The sequence below is a fragment of the Nelumbo lutea genome, chromosome 1, assembly GCF_056320005.1.
Source record: "Nelumbo lutea isolate HS-2025 chromosome 1, American lotus-T2T, whole genome shotgun sequence".
NCBI classification, from domain to species: Eukaryota; Viridiplantae; Streptophyta; class Magnoliopsida; order Proteales; family Nelumbonaceae; genus Nelumbo; species Nelumbo lutea.
The window spans coordinates 4,918,057-4,932,615 of record NC_142684.1 but is presented as its reverse complement, the minus strand read 5'-3'; the positions used below and the strand labels follow the sequence as shown (position 1 = coordinate 4,932,615).

Sequence of the window (14,559 nt, the reverse complement as noted above, 5' to 3'; positions counted from 1 at the left end):
AAACAATTTGGGGTGGAGTGAGTGATCAACCCAACCCCAACTCCCCAACATGTCAATTAACAATTAAGAAGCTGCCTTCTGCTTAATTGCTTGACTAGGCTGTAGTCTTTGGAGTAGGATCGTCTGTTTCTGTTATTGTGTGTGTACCCTCAGGTGTCCTCCCACTCAAGGAAGGACACATGTCCATTTACAAAAGGGTTGATACCATGTCTTTCTGGCATCATAGATTTTTCCCAAAGGCCAGCTCTTGTCTACATTTCTGCCTATGGAGGCCATAAGAGTAATAATAAATGAATTGAATAATCAGTTAACAATCAGGAGAAGCTAGAATGGGTGTCTGGTTTCAAGTGCAAAACCAGGCCTATACATTATTTGATACTTGAGTTTACTCTTTTCAAAAATCAAAAAATACAGAAACGAGATGGCAATATATCCGTCCCTGGTATGTGCCTAATGCCCCGTCAACGATTTGATGCCATCTTTCCTTTAGTTGCTACCAGAAAGCCATAAATTTTCTTTCACCATCCTCCACATAAAGCCAATTTAAGTTAATCCACGGGCTTCAAGAGGCCACCCCAAATACAACCTCCTGTGATCCACAGCCAAGTCTCGAAGGACATGAAGCTCCAAAAAAATAAAAAATAAAAAGCCCTGAAATAGAAAATGACAGGCATCTACAACTATGATCCCTCCTATAACCTTGTAATGTTATTTTCCATCACTAAGGCCCCAAGTGCTCCCTTGAACTCTCCTAAAAACTAAAAAGACCGCTAGCACAGTCGCTTTACAACCACATGAAGATACATGAAGAAATATTTCTTGGACGCAATAAAACACTGGTAAACTTGGACATCCTTATATATTTTGAAATATATACAGCCCAGATATGAAGGTTTTGATTAAAAATAAAAGGGATCCCCAGGAACTGATCCGTCCCAGCATAAAGCAATGCTGGGAAAATATTCACGGTAAGTTGACAAAAAATTGTATGCTGAGAGAGCTTAGCTTCCTTGATGTTCAACTTCCTTCATGTTGTTAACTATGTCTTCAATTTGCTTTGACAGGTGATGAGCATGGTCTTCCATATGTTTCAAAACCATTTGCAGCTGTTCTCGATATGTGGCAGATCGCCTCCTTTCACGTCTAAGTTCAGCTGAGAGCTCCTTGATTTTCCTTTTATCATCCTACAAAAATTTAAAAGCATAGACAATCATTAGATTGTTCAGTTGAAGCAGTAGCTTTTGGTTCAAAGAAATCCACTTGGTGGTACACTAATTGGTATGAAATGTCCATCAAAGAATATGAGCTTTGCACCTAGTAGAAAACCCAGTGGACTATGGATCACAACCCAATAGGGACAGAAAAACAATCCCTTTTAGGAATGCAGAGATGATTGCTAAAAATACCTTCCAAAACCCGTATCATCACCAATGCTCTCCCATCAATCAGTCTCCCATACATGCATTTTAAGGTATCACTGTTTAGCCTCAAATAAGTGTACGCATCTCTATCAATCAACCCAAAATGTTTCAGGTAGAAACGGCAATGTTACCAAACACAACCCAAAAACCAAAAAACTTATATATATATATATATATATATATATATATATATATATATATATATATATATGTGTGTGTGTGTGTGTGTGTGTGTGTGTGAGAGAGAGAGAGAGAGGGAGAGAGAGAGAGAGATTTTCATATTCAAATTGGGCATGACAATATTTTTTCTACCACATACAAGTAATTTGAGCTTCCTCAAAATTGATTCTTCACTATTTGTCAAGTGAATCTCTGTTCCTGTAGGTTAATATATTTTAAAAACCTGATTTTTGCAAACCATTCAGTTTTTAGAAGTGCAAGGGCCTTTTGGCAGCCAAGGCAAAAGATGCAAGGTGAGGTTCATGCATTTTCAAAATAAGGCACAAATTTCTGAAAAAATCGTAGGAAAAATGATACATAAAAAATACAAACTTGAATTTTAGAAGAAATTGGATGTTATAAAAAGCCTATTGGATCAAACTAAAATACATATTTAAGCAAAAACATGTGGATCGTACCAAAGAGTTCCAAGCATTCAACAATTCAAACATGTGAAATTTTCTATTTGGTTATTTATATCAGAGTTCCATTTCTTTCTGCGAAGATGGTTGCATTACTTCCAGTAGCTAGCATGATGCTCAATATCTTGCATTCCTAATCCATTGACCCTCAGTGTCCACAAAGGCCCCTTGAGGCAAAAAGTGTTAGACAGTTGTATGCCCTTAGCTCCAATCAGAATGATGTACATTATGAATTTATTGTAAATGAATAAAGTACATATTTGATTCATGTTCCTATGGTGTGTTTCTGTGTAATACCCTTAAACTGGACAGTTATGAGACTCGTGTTAGTTTAGAATGTTCACAGCCATTGGATAAGTCTGGGGAGATTTATCCTGCCAAGGCTGACACTGGTGTGCTACCAAATGTTGGGGTGGCCTGTCTTATCCGCCAAGGTGAGACCCAAGGCACATGCAGTGTAGGATTAATTGAATCTTTGAACCGGACCAGATTTCCAGTATTGTCCTGGGCATTGGAGAATGATGAGCAAAACTGGAAAGTTACACCTAATCCCTAGACTCGATTATGATACTGCACTAGGTGTCGGATTGGGCAGTCTTTGATATGCCAGTCAGTGAGATCCTCAACGGGGGTCAAAACCTGGGTATGTTGGGACAGTCTGAGAATTCATCTGAGTGGGTGATCATAGTGACAAGATCAGCCCCTTTGTCGGACAAAGGTAATGATCGGGGATGCTCTCTCTCTGATGGAAACCAAGACTGCCAGTAGCCGATTTCAATCGTTGAAATTTTGTTTTGCAAAATATATTTATATACTGATATACATATATATATTACGTTTTCCAAGCGTTTTGCAAAAAGGTTTTAATTCCCGAGATCCATGTGAGTAGAGAGTGCAACACTATTCCTTGCAGTCGAGGGAGAGGTCCTCTCTTGTCAGGTAGTGTTTGATCATTATGGGCTGAGAGGTTAAGTGTAAGACCATTGAGGATAATACCTGATGGGCTAATCTTGCATCTGCCCCCAGTCCCTGGGTGTTACAAAGTGGTTTGGCCCAATGACCACTTAGGATAAGTGTTGGGCCTGTAGAGCCCATGTGATGGATTTCAGAGGGTGCACTATCCATAACAGTGTATTCGGCCAGGCCTTGTAACAAAGGTTGGGCTGAACCCATGTGACTAATGTGTAGATCAATGTTTGGGTCCCACGCCATACAAGGAAGCCCAACTGGGCAACAGTTTGGAAGGCTAAGTGAGCACATAACCTTATTGGGCCTAAAGCCCATTTCGAACTGGGCTGATTTGATCAATTAAATAAGGGGCGAATTCTGAGATTATATTACAGAAGCCTCCTAATGGGATTAGAAGAGGGCTGATCTAATCAGCAGATAAGATAAGGGTTTACCCTTGTTATTTAAAGGGAATTCTGATCCAAATATGATTTGGATCAACAACTCCTAATGGGATTAGGAGTTGATCCCTTTAAGCTTATAAAAGGAGGAGGGGGCGGCAGCCTTTAGAGATATCCATATTCACATTCTCTTTAGAGCTGAAATCACAGAAGAAAGAATTCAGCACCTCTGCGAAAATTCTTTCTTGCCGCCGCCATATCTGCCAGTTCGATCTTCTATTCTCAGTAGCAGTGATCAAGATTGGATCTTGATATCAGTCCTTTGTGATAGGGCTGATTGAAAGTAGTGCTCACATGTCGTCCAACTGATTCTTGCGAAGGATCTGGCTTTTTTAAAGAATGTTGTTGATTCTGCTCCATCCTGCACTATGCCATCTTCAGTGGGATCAGTTTTTGGTTCCTTGGGCGTGAACACCTCCATTGGGAGATACTATTTCTCTGTATCAGGTATATCCCTTTCCTACTGCTTTTGTTCAGATCAAGTTCGGTTCATGGTTCAAGATTGATCCTTGAAAAATATGATTTTTCTAAAATAGGGAATACAATTCCCAGTAGGATGGAGAGAAATTTTTTGAAATTCGCCCATTCTATTCCGCAAGATTCGGGCGTCCATACGATGGATATCTCATCCCTTCAAAAAGCCCAAACAAGTCCACATAGAGGTTTAGGGCAACACCCATGTCCTTAATTTTTGGCTTGTACATAAAAAGAGTTAGGAGCCATCACTTGGTGTATTGGTAAAATCTTGGGCTAGCAAGTGTGAGAATGCAGATTTGAGTATGAGAGCAGCTACATTGGGTAATGGCCTTATATATTTATACAATATAAACATGTTATTGTGATTTTACTTTTTTGGGCATATATTGTGATTTTACTTGAGCACATAAAAATCTACAAAAAAAGCACATCCAAAAAAGCATGTGCCTAGGCTAAGGTGCAAGGCACGCTAGGTGTGTCCCCCTTAAGGTGCACACCGATGCGCCTAGACATGCCTGAGGCACACCTTTTAAAACATCGAGACCACACATCTTTTTTTTTTATCAATAACATCATCTTCATTAAATTAAGAGACGAGAAGGAATAAGTATACAAAGGGGGAGATGAAATAACTTAGCTCCCCAAAAACAGAAAACACTGGGAATGCAAAGAAAAATATTAAAAGATAGCCCAAAAAACAGCCTCCCTATTCACTCCTTGCTTGGCCAACCCATCCGCAAATGAGTTGGCACTCCTCTTCACCCAGTTGTACTGAATCTCAATGTCCCTACCCAGCCATAAGAACTGTTTTTTTTTTTCATTGTTAAAGTTCCACAAACCACTGTCCTCTGTCTTCAACCAACTAACCACCACCTTCGAATCACCTTCCAGAATCAAGCGACTAATATTTAATTCCTTTGCTCTTCGAATACCTTCAAGTGCTGCAAGGATCTCAGCCCTAAGAGAGTCACCTTCTCCAATAGGGCCAGAGAATAAAGCAGTAACAATCCCTTTCTCATTCCTGAAGACTCCTCCAATCCCAAAGGGCCCTGGATTCCTTATGCTGATGCCATCAAAATTCAGCTTTATAAAGCCCGAGGGGGGAGGGGACCAGAACGGACAAAAAGTCCTCTTGCATCTAACAGTGGAAGCAATCTCTTTCCACTTTCTTAGCAAGTCATCCATAGGAAAATCTGAAAACAACTCCAAAGATTTTAGCTCTTAAAAGGATTCGATCTAACAAATCTTCCAATGTTCTTTCCTTGTCAGAAAAAATGCGTGAGTTTCTTTCTTCCCACAAAGACTAGCATACCGCTGCCCTAATACACCTCCACATAGTCTTCCCTCGTTTCTTAGGCCAACTGAAAAAAGAATGAGAAAACAAACCTTGGACAGTCTCTGGAGGATACCAAGAACACCCAAAACGGGAGAAAACCCACTCCCAAACAATTTTAGTAACCTTACAAGAGACCATGAGGTGGTAGCCAGATTCCCCATCAACTTTACAAAGGGCACATCTGTTAGGAAATAGACAATAGTTGGGTCTCTTTCTCTGAAGTATGAAAGTACAAAAAGTACTAGAACACGTTTGTTTGTGTTTTTTTTTTTATTTTTAGAAAACACAAAGTAAAAGTACAAAAAACACAAAAAGCACAAAGTCAGCTTTTGATAGCTCTAAGGAGTGTAGAGCTATCACCTTTGATAATATAAGGATGAAACTTCAACAGATTATTCAATCTTCCCCAGTTTCTTATAATTAGAGGACAATCCCTTCTTCCAGTCCTTTTTTTTTTCATTATGTTTTTTGGTAAGTCTATATGGGTAAGTGAGACTTCAGATTCATACCAATTTTATGGAATGCACAAGAAAAGAATCCAGGTGTGTTGGTAGTCATCCATGGTCATACACTAAAAGAATTCTGTGTATACACTAGTAAGCTTACCATCCCAATATGTGGCCAGGCAGAAACCCCCCGCCCCCCTCCCGATAATTGAAAGATAATTTAATTAACCAAAGAAAAGCAAGAAAAAAATTACAAACTTCCCAAAATAGCTCTTCCCTAGATACCCTTGTTTGGCAAGATAGTCAGCAAAAGCATCTGCCAACCAACCCACCCATTGGACGACTCTAATTGCCGTGTCTTGTTAACCATTTGACTTTTTTATGAGATCCCTATAGCTCCAAATAACTGAATTTGGGTTCAGCAACCAACCCCCAATCACCTTAGAGTCCCCTTCAATCAATAATTTCTCCACCCCAAGTTGGTTGGCAATCTGAATTCCTTGTACTGCAGCCAGCAACTCAGTCCTTGTAGAATCACCTACTCCCATCGGGCCTGAAAACAGTGATAAGATATTGCTCTCCCCAGTTCTCAAGACCCTTCCAATGCCTGACAATCCCGGATTGCCTTGACTGCTTCCATGTCAACTTTTGTAGATGGGGGATGGGGTTGTACTCTCATGTTAACTTGTTACTTTTTCTTAATTCAACAGCCACCTTATCTATTACCAAAATCATAGCTAGGTGCCAACATAGCCCCTCAATGACCTTTCTTCTATATAATAAATTTTCCACAAGCATCTTACTGATAACCCGCATCCCTCTAATACAGGCTATTTAGCTTGCAATACTATATCATTTAGGTCACCTCTGATAGAGCTTATTGTGCCACTGCATTCTTAAATGCCATTTTGAAACAGAGGAACAGACACCAACATTATAGAAAGAGAGAACTTCCTATTAATGTTGCATTCCCGTTTCGGTTTATTACAATAAATGAACACAGTTTCACAACATTGTACAGCAAAATTAGAACCTCTGTATCATATTCTTTTCCATAAAGAATCTATGTTGATCAACCTATACATCTCTTTCAATAAAGATACTTTTCAGATGCATGTTGGCCAACGGTTCTTTATCTTCATAGTGTAAAGAGAAATAAGAAACCAAACATGCAAACTACACAAAAAAGTGGAAAAAACACAGGAAGATGGCAGCTTACACTTTCTGCATTCTTATCTCTGGCACCAAGGTTGCCCATTCCACGAGCTTCTTCCAGAAGCAACCTCTGGATCTGGCTAGCATCTACTCCAGCACCTTTTAGAGTTTCAACATATTCTTTAAGATTCCTAAATATATTCTTATGGGACCGAAGGATATGCACTTTCATCGGAGTCAGTTCATGATTATGTTCCCGCTGAAACTGTTTCACCACCCACATACCAGATGGTTGTCTCTTCACCCATAGCTGTGCCTTACAACCAACCCTTGTGATTGCCATCCGGCGTTTTATATTCCCTTTCTCATTTACATCAGAGGATTCAGGTCTAAATCCCTCTTTCGAACACACAAATATGCGAGACGTAACAGCTTGTTGCCGTGCTGATCGATAAATAGCACCCTTTCGGATACTAAACCCCATATATCTGGCATATGCGTTATAGAATTCCCTGGCTGCCTGTTCAGATTTAAACTCCTTTCCAACATATGGCTCTAGATTTACGTCCATGTTAGATGAAGTGAACTCCTTCCCACATGAATCTTCTGTCACTGAGGTATCCTCAGCCAGGTCCTTTTCAATGTCCAAACCCGGAAAATTATCAAAAAGACCACCTTCTCTACCACCACAAGACGGAGACGATTTTTGATTTGGGCCTGCAGACATTTCTGCAAATCAATGGAGCACAAATAGTATAAATTGATGAGCATTTAAACTGATAAACAAGATTAAGCTTTATAGACATCACCATAATCGATCTTCTCCCAATTGACAGCAGGACAAATCGAAATTCAAGAAAACACCCTAAAATTTTAGAGTATTAAATTTTCCGAAACTCATAATTCAAGTAAAACCCCTACAAACAAAAATTAAAGTTTAAAGTGAAATCCCTAAAAACGGAGGGTATTAAAAATTTCAAAATCAGTTCTAGGCTCCAAAATCTTGTTACTTTGAAACAATACCTTCACTGTATATAACATTTCCATTATTATTTGTCAGATTCACATAAATTCTGAGTTACACATTCCTAAATTACTCAAACAACAAAACAAGGTGATGAAGAGGGAAGCATCTAAAAAACTTCGAAGGGGAGAGCTTTTCCTTTACCGTCTGTGCACATGTAGAAGCTATACAAGAAGAGAATGTTGTAGAGAGAACTTACTGAAGTATGATTGGATTAAATTAAGATCTTTCTTCTTTCTAATTGTTTCATTCTTCTTCTTCGACCTGGAAATAGTTGCCTATTCCACTGACATATCGATCCGAACAAAAAACTTTGGAGTTCGCGCCGACAAATACAGACTTTTGTTCGTTCGTTTCAACCTGGCCTCGACTCGAGAGTGTTGAAGAGATTCCAGTAGGGTGAGCAAATGGGTCGATTTTACTCGGAACTAACCTCGAACCGATATTATTACCCTACCTGTTATAGACTGTGTAAAGCCGGGCATGGAGATTGTTTTGGCGGGTCGGGGACGGGGATTAATAATCCCCATGGGATTTTGGTCCCCGACCCGAATATGTATATATTATATATATACATCAAAATTGTGTATTATAATATATATCTATATATATTATAATATATAGATATTATTATATATATAATATATATCAAAACATATTTAAAAAATTATTTATAATTTAAAATTTTTATTTATTTTAAGTATTTTTTCAAATAAATACTATTATTTAAAAAACTTTTGGGGATTCGGGTCCCCGTCAAGGATTGGGGATGGAGGACAAATTTTATCCCAGATGGAAATGAGGGATGGGAACGGGGAATATGATCCTCGCCCGCTGTCATTCCTACAATTTGACCCGTAGAACTAGCCTTAATTTTTTCGAAAAAATATGGACAAGCCCAATGCAGGTTTCTGAATTCTAATTTTTTTTACAAGGCAACTTAGTTTAGATTGTATTGGTTGAATTAGGGGTGATTATGGGTCCGTCAGTTTAGTTCTATAGCATAACTTGGAATCTATCTTATAGGAGTCGGTTCCAAGTTTTTGGAACCTACCCTATGAAGATTGGTTCTAGGGCCAGTTCTAGTCTTGGTGGTTTTGGGGTCGATTTCAAGGTCTACCCATAGAACTTGTTCGTTGTTTAATCTCCATCTTAAAAAAATAAAATAAAACATGTCCTTTAAAATTTTGATTTTTAATAATGATGTATATAATTTAAAACTTATTTTATGTTTATTGATTAAATTGAGTAACTTAATATGTAAATATATTAACACATGTTTCCAAATTTATCATATTATAATTTAAATTTTATAAATATTATTTTTTACATTATTTATTATACACATTCAAATATTAAAATAAAAACAAATGATCAAATTACTTAAGTAACTCAATGGTCAAGTGAGACCGTGATTTTTGTAACAATGAGTGCTTGAATTCAAACCTTCACATTCTTAAAAAATATTTGGAGTTTATTTCAAGGCAAATTCGGTTCCAAGGCTGGTTCATCGGGTTGGTTCAAGTAGGGTAAACCCTTAGACCCTATAACTAACTTAGGTAAGGGTTGGTTCCAAAAATTTGAAACTAGACCCTATCCTGTAACGAATTCTAGGATTGGTTCAAGGCAAGTTCGAGGTCGATTCCATTCAATTCTGGGTAGAACCTACTCATTTGCTCACCCCTAGGTTGAATGATAGAATTATTGTTTAGTAATAACCATGTGATCGTATCATTATCATTTAGCTTATTATTTTTTTTTTCAAAGGTGAAGGTTAAAGTTATTAATTTTTTGAAGACTAGGTTCACATGTTATTAATTTTTGGGTAGTCCCTTCACGTTTTTGATGAATACTTAAACCTCTCCCTTTACTTTAAATGTTACAAAGACCTCCCCTAACCTTTGGTGTAAAATATACAAAAAACTATAGATATAAGCCCAATGCAGATTTCTGAATTCCACTACAAATTTATAAATATTCAAAATGTCAAAAATTCCCATTTTATACACCAATGCCCACCCGTGAATTGGCATCAATTACGAGCTAGCATCTACCCCAACTGTACTAATCTGCCCCTAGGCTGAACTATCATTCTCCCTAAAATATACTTATTGCAACTAATAGGTTTTCTTTGTTCTTTGCATAAAGGATTTTTTTGCAAAATCCTTGAAAAGAAGTGAGTTGGACGGAACTTGAAAACAGGAACACAACGGGAATGATTTCATAAGTAATGATAAGTAAATGGTAATTCGGGAAATTTTCACTCTTCATCCACAAGCAAGGTTTTAAAAACCGACCTAGAAATCGAACCATTCTAACTACCGGTTTTCGGGTCAGTGGTTCAACCATTCGGGTCGAATGGTTCGGACGGTTCCTCATAAGAGATGTTGGCTGAGAGTAGAAAGATAAATGTTGTTTGAGATAGAAAAAAAGAAAGAAGAAGAAGGAAGGAGAGAAGGAGGGAAGAAGAATGAAGAGGATGAGGATGATTGGATGCTCACCGGTGACGACAACAAATACAAATATGAGATCTGAGTTCTTGGATCTCAGATCTCATATCTGAGCTCGTGTGTCTTCTTCTTTTTCTTCTTGAATCTCAGATCTGAGATTTGGGAAGATTTGAGTTCGTGTCTTCTTCTTCTTCTTCTTCTTCTTCTTCTTCTTCTTCTTCTTCTTCGTCATCGTCGTCATGCTAGATCCCAGATATGAGTTCGAAATCATCGAGTTCTCTCTGTAACTTTATATTGCAAACCACTGACCGGGTCGAACGAGTCAACGGTTCGATTGCCTGTGTCAGTGGTTTTCTGACGAAGTCAACGGGTTTTGACACAATAACGGGTTATGGGTGAAATGGAACCTATTGTCCAAACGATTTCCGGGCTGAACTGTCCGACCGTCCGGGTCAACGATGGTTCAAAAGCATTATCCACAAGAATTAACAAAAGGGGGTCAATAAGCATATTTTACACTTGTTAGGGGAGCTCTTTGCAACATTTAAAGGTGAGGGGAGGTTTTAAGTAATCAGAAACTGTTAGGGGAGGTATAACTCTATAAGTATTTTATCCTTGATTTTTGGGAAATTGTCTAAAACTCACTATGAGTTTTCAACATTTATCTTAAACTCACCACAATTTTTCAAAATGTCTAAAACTCACCATGTCATTAAGTTTTTATTTTCCAAAACTCACCTCCCGTTAGTGCATCGTTAATGCTTCTGAATAGAGGTGTCCACATAAATAACAATTTTAATGACCAAATTACCCTTGAATGGTGAGTTAGAGGAAAAATGATCTTTTCAGTTTTCAAATTTATTGTTTTTTTTTGCATTTTTAATGTTTTGTTATAATTTCTGTTTTTTTTTACATTTTCTATTTTCTACAATCTATAAATTTTTGGTGTTTTTTTTACAATTTTTTTTTTATTTTCAGATTTTGCTTTTCAATTTCTATAGTTTCTATAAATAATTTTTTATTTTGTTTGCAATTTCTATATTTTTTTATATTTTTTGTAATTTTTATGTTTTTATGTATTTTATATTTAAAAATATTTTTTGAACTTTTTCCTTTTTTCGTGTCTAAATATTAAAATGGTAATATATTAGCAACTGTTAAGTTATTTTGTATATATCTTATATTTTTCTATAAAGGTTAAAATCGTAATATATTAACGCCCATTAGTCTGTTTAACGTCAAGTTACATGGTGAGTTTTAGACATTTTGAAAAGTTGTGGTGAGTTTAAGAAAAATGCTGAAAACTCATGGTGAATTTTAAACAATTTCCCTTGATTTTTTAAGAACATGTTTAAATTATTAATTTTTTGAAAATTGTCTAAAACTCATCATAACTTTTTAACAATTCTCTTAAATTCACCATAACCTTTCAAAACATCCAGCAAACCCTATATCAGTGAGGTTTTGTTTTCTAAAATTCACCATTCGTTAGAGCACCGTTAGTGATCTTTGAGGGAGAATCAGCCTTATTAAATATATTTTTATGACTAAAATGCCATTAAGCACCCAAGTGCCTTTTATATAAGATTTTCATTGGTTGAGATACTTTTTAGGAAAAATTCCCAATCAGTACCATGTACTTTGACTTGAGAGATAATTTGGTCCCTTAACTTTAAAATGCAATAATCTAGTACTCACAAACTTTCAATTTGCGACAATCCAGTACCAAGCGTTAATTCACCAACGGTTAAGGCATAAAAAGACGCAAATGCCCATCTCATTTTCGACTGTTCGACATCATCGCTGCCGGTGTTTCGCGATTCGCGCATGGTTCCCAAAACTGGGTTCCGACACCAGCTCAGAGTCCGGTTATAGACAAGACGCTAACACCATTCATCAAACAACTATGGATGAAACTCTTCGTAGACGGCCACGCTAAACCCAGAAGGAAAACTGAAAGAAAATGTAGAAAGAAAAACACAAAATTGTAACCCAAAGATTGTTATTTTCTTCTTTCTATTCCAATTAATTACAGTTAATTCTTCATTTTTTTTCTCATTAGTTTGCATCTCTCTCCACCTAAAAAACGGAAGTTTGAACAAAAGTATAAGTATTAAATTCACACTGAAAACAAAATCTATTTTGTCAATTACACTAAGGCTCGTAACAATCACCTTTACCATCACCGATCACCGTCAGCGAGGTAGGTAGCTACCATTACTAAAGTCGCCCTTCATGTCTCCATCCTACCCAAATGTTGTCGAGCAACCGATCAAAGACTCGCGTGATCCTTGGGATAAATTTCCGATTAATGAACCCAATACATGCACTGACCGCATTCCTCAAGTACTCGCCGGAAAACCTGGTCTATATCCGCCGGAAGAAATGCCGGCCAGAGGAGTCCACGAGCGAAGACATAGGCAAGAGGTAAGCACAGGCAGCCTGCTTGATGAGGCCGTTCTTGATTGAAATCTCATAGTCAGACTGAGAACCAGGGCCGGTCGGAGACTGGACTACTGCGCCAGGGGATGAAGGTATCGGGTCCTGATGAAGGGTGATTTGGCGCGACCTAGCGAGAAGGGGACACGTCGACACGACCTGATTAAGGGATGACAGCTCAGCTTGGCAAGCCTATTTCGCAACGTTTGAGCTCGGGTGTTCAGTCACCTCGGCCTAGAGTCACCTCGGCACAGGGTCACCTCAGCGTCGGGGCACCTCGGCATTCAATCCAGCTAGGAACTAAAGAACCGAACTGCCACATAACGACTCTGGAAGTTTCGCCAGCAGACTCCAAACCTCACGGGATCATGCCGCGTAACGGTAGGCCTTATCTTCTCCCCGCCCGGATCAGACGAAAATGATAGACTTTATTGACTGATATGTTACTCACCGATTAAAGAGAAAATGGATTTCCTCAGGACGAAGATCTTGGAACCGATCCGTGAAACCCACGAGAGCTCAACTATATAAGAGCAACAACCCCTCCAGGGCCCAGGTACACGTGATCACTCTACTCTCTAGCTCTCAAACTCTCAAGTTCTCAAAGCATTCAGCTCGCAGATACTAACTTAAGCATCGGAGTGACCTCGCTGGGTTAGCCACCCCGGGTTCTCTGATCCATTGTCTTGTAGATTGATCCAGCTCACTACTCGATTGGAAGCCAGATCACCCTCCAATTGGGAGTAGCTAGATCGTGCTACATCAATTGGCGTCGTTTGTGGTAAACGACCAAGAAGTCATCTCCATTTTTTATAGTTATCAACCTTACTTCTACGTCAATGGCATCTTCCAGTCACACCGGAAAAATCAGCGAGATGAACGTCTCCGGGGGACAACCCTAACTCCCTTCGGTGTGCATCGGCCAGTTCACCATCCTGTTTACTGTGACTGGAGTTCCAACGCTGACCGTGCCACCAAACACCACACAGGTGAGCGCCCTACTTCCCTCAATGGTAGGCACAACTTTTTTTTAGCTTTCTGTGGTTCCCCCCAGAGTCGGATAGTCCCAGTTCAACGACCTGGTGCAGTGCGTCCAAGCTATCTAGATCCAGATTTAGCAGGTTCAGTAATTCCAATAGTACCAGCAGTATTTCTTCTACTAGTAGTACCAGCATCAATTGCCTCCACTGCCGCAGAACCAATAGCTGGTTCCACCTTGACACCCAGGGGCCATCAGAACCAGAACTAGCCTCGGGTTAACCAGAATATCATTCGATCTCCCCACCGAGGCGAAGAGACCTCCCAAGTCTCGATTCCTCCTAGGAGTCTGGCCTCACCCCGTGGGAGAAGAGGCGAGCAGCTTACTCCACCTGCCTCACAAACAGGTCCAGGGATACTCAACCTCACAGGACCAATCTTCTTCGGCATTCAATGCAGTAAAATGATGGTTCCCTAGTAGGTAACCAGTTCAGGGTTCAAGGTACGAACTCGAGACAGGGCCTCTCTGTCCGTAATAGCCAGCCCCAGAATCCCACAAGGAATTAGGAGTTACCTCGCGACAGAGCGGTACCGGAGCACACCGAAATCAGCAGCAACAATGTCGAGCCAGTAAAGAGGAAACAACGGAGACGTCGCAAGGCACACCATACCTCGGCTCAGAACAGCCAGCTAGCAAAGCCGAACCAGCAAGAAGGGCAAGCCAAAGGTAAGGAAGAAGCGAGCTCAGTAGCTACAGAGTCTGCTCCTCCCCTACTTTCCAGG

General features: G+C 39.1%; 1 protein-coding gene across 2 annotated transcripts; it reads right to left on the bottom strand.

The window, feature by feature from the left end:
• Positions 1–815: 815 nt before the first annotated feature.
• LOC148873276 (protein FAR1-RELATED SEQUENCE 5-like) lies at positions 816–8,373 on the bottom strand. Of its 2 annotated transcripts, none has more exons than XM_088961445.1 (3): positions 8,109–8,373; positions 6,950–7,614; positions 816–1,184 (listed from the first exon to the last, which is right to left on the bottom strand). In XM_088961445.1, the coding sequence occupies exons 2-3, from the start codon at positions 7,610–7,612 to the stop codon at positions 1,002–1,004; spliced, it is 846 nt and encodes a 281-aa protein (XP_088817571.1). In that variant the 5' UTR covers positions 7,613–7,614; positions 8,109–8,373; the 3' UTR covers positions 816–1,001. The 2 variants fall into 2 exon arrangements, with proteins under 2 accessions (XP_088817571.1, XP_088817572.1); XM_088961446.1 differs by having other exon boundaries at positions 6,950–7,602; positions 8,109–8,338.
• Between the last annotated feature and the right edge of the window lie 6,186 nt (positions 8,374–14,559).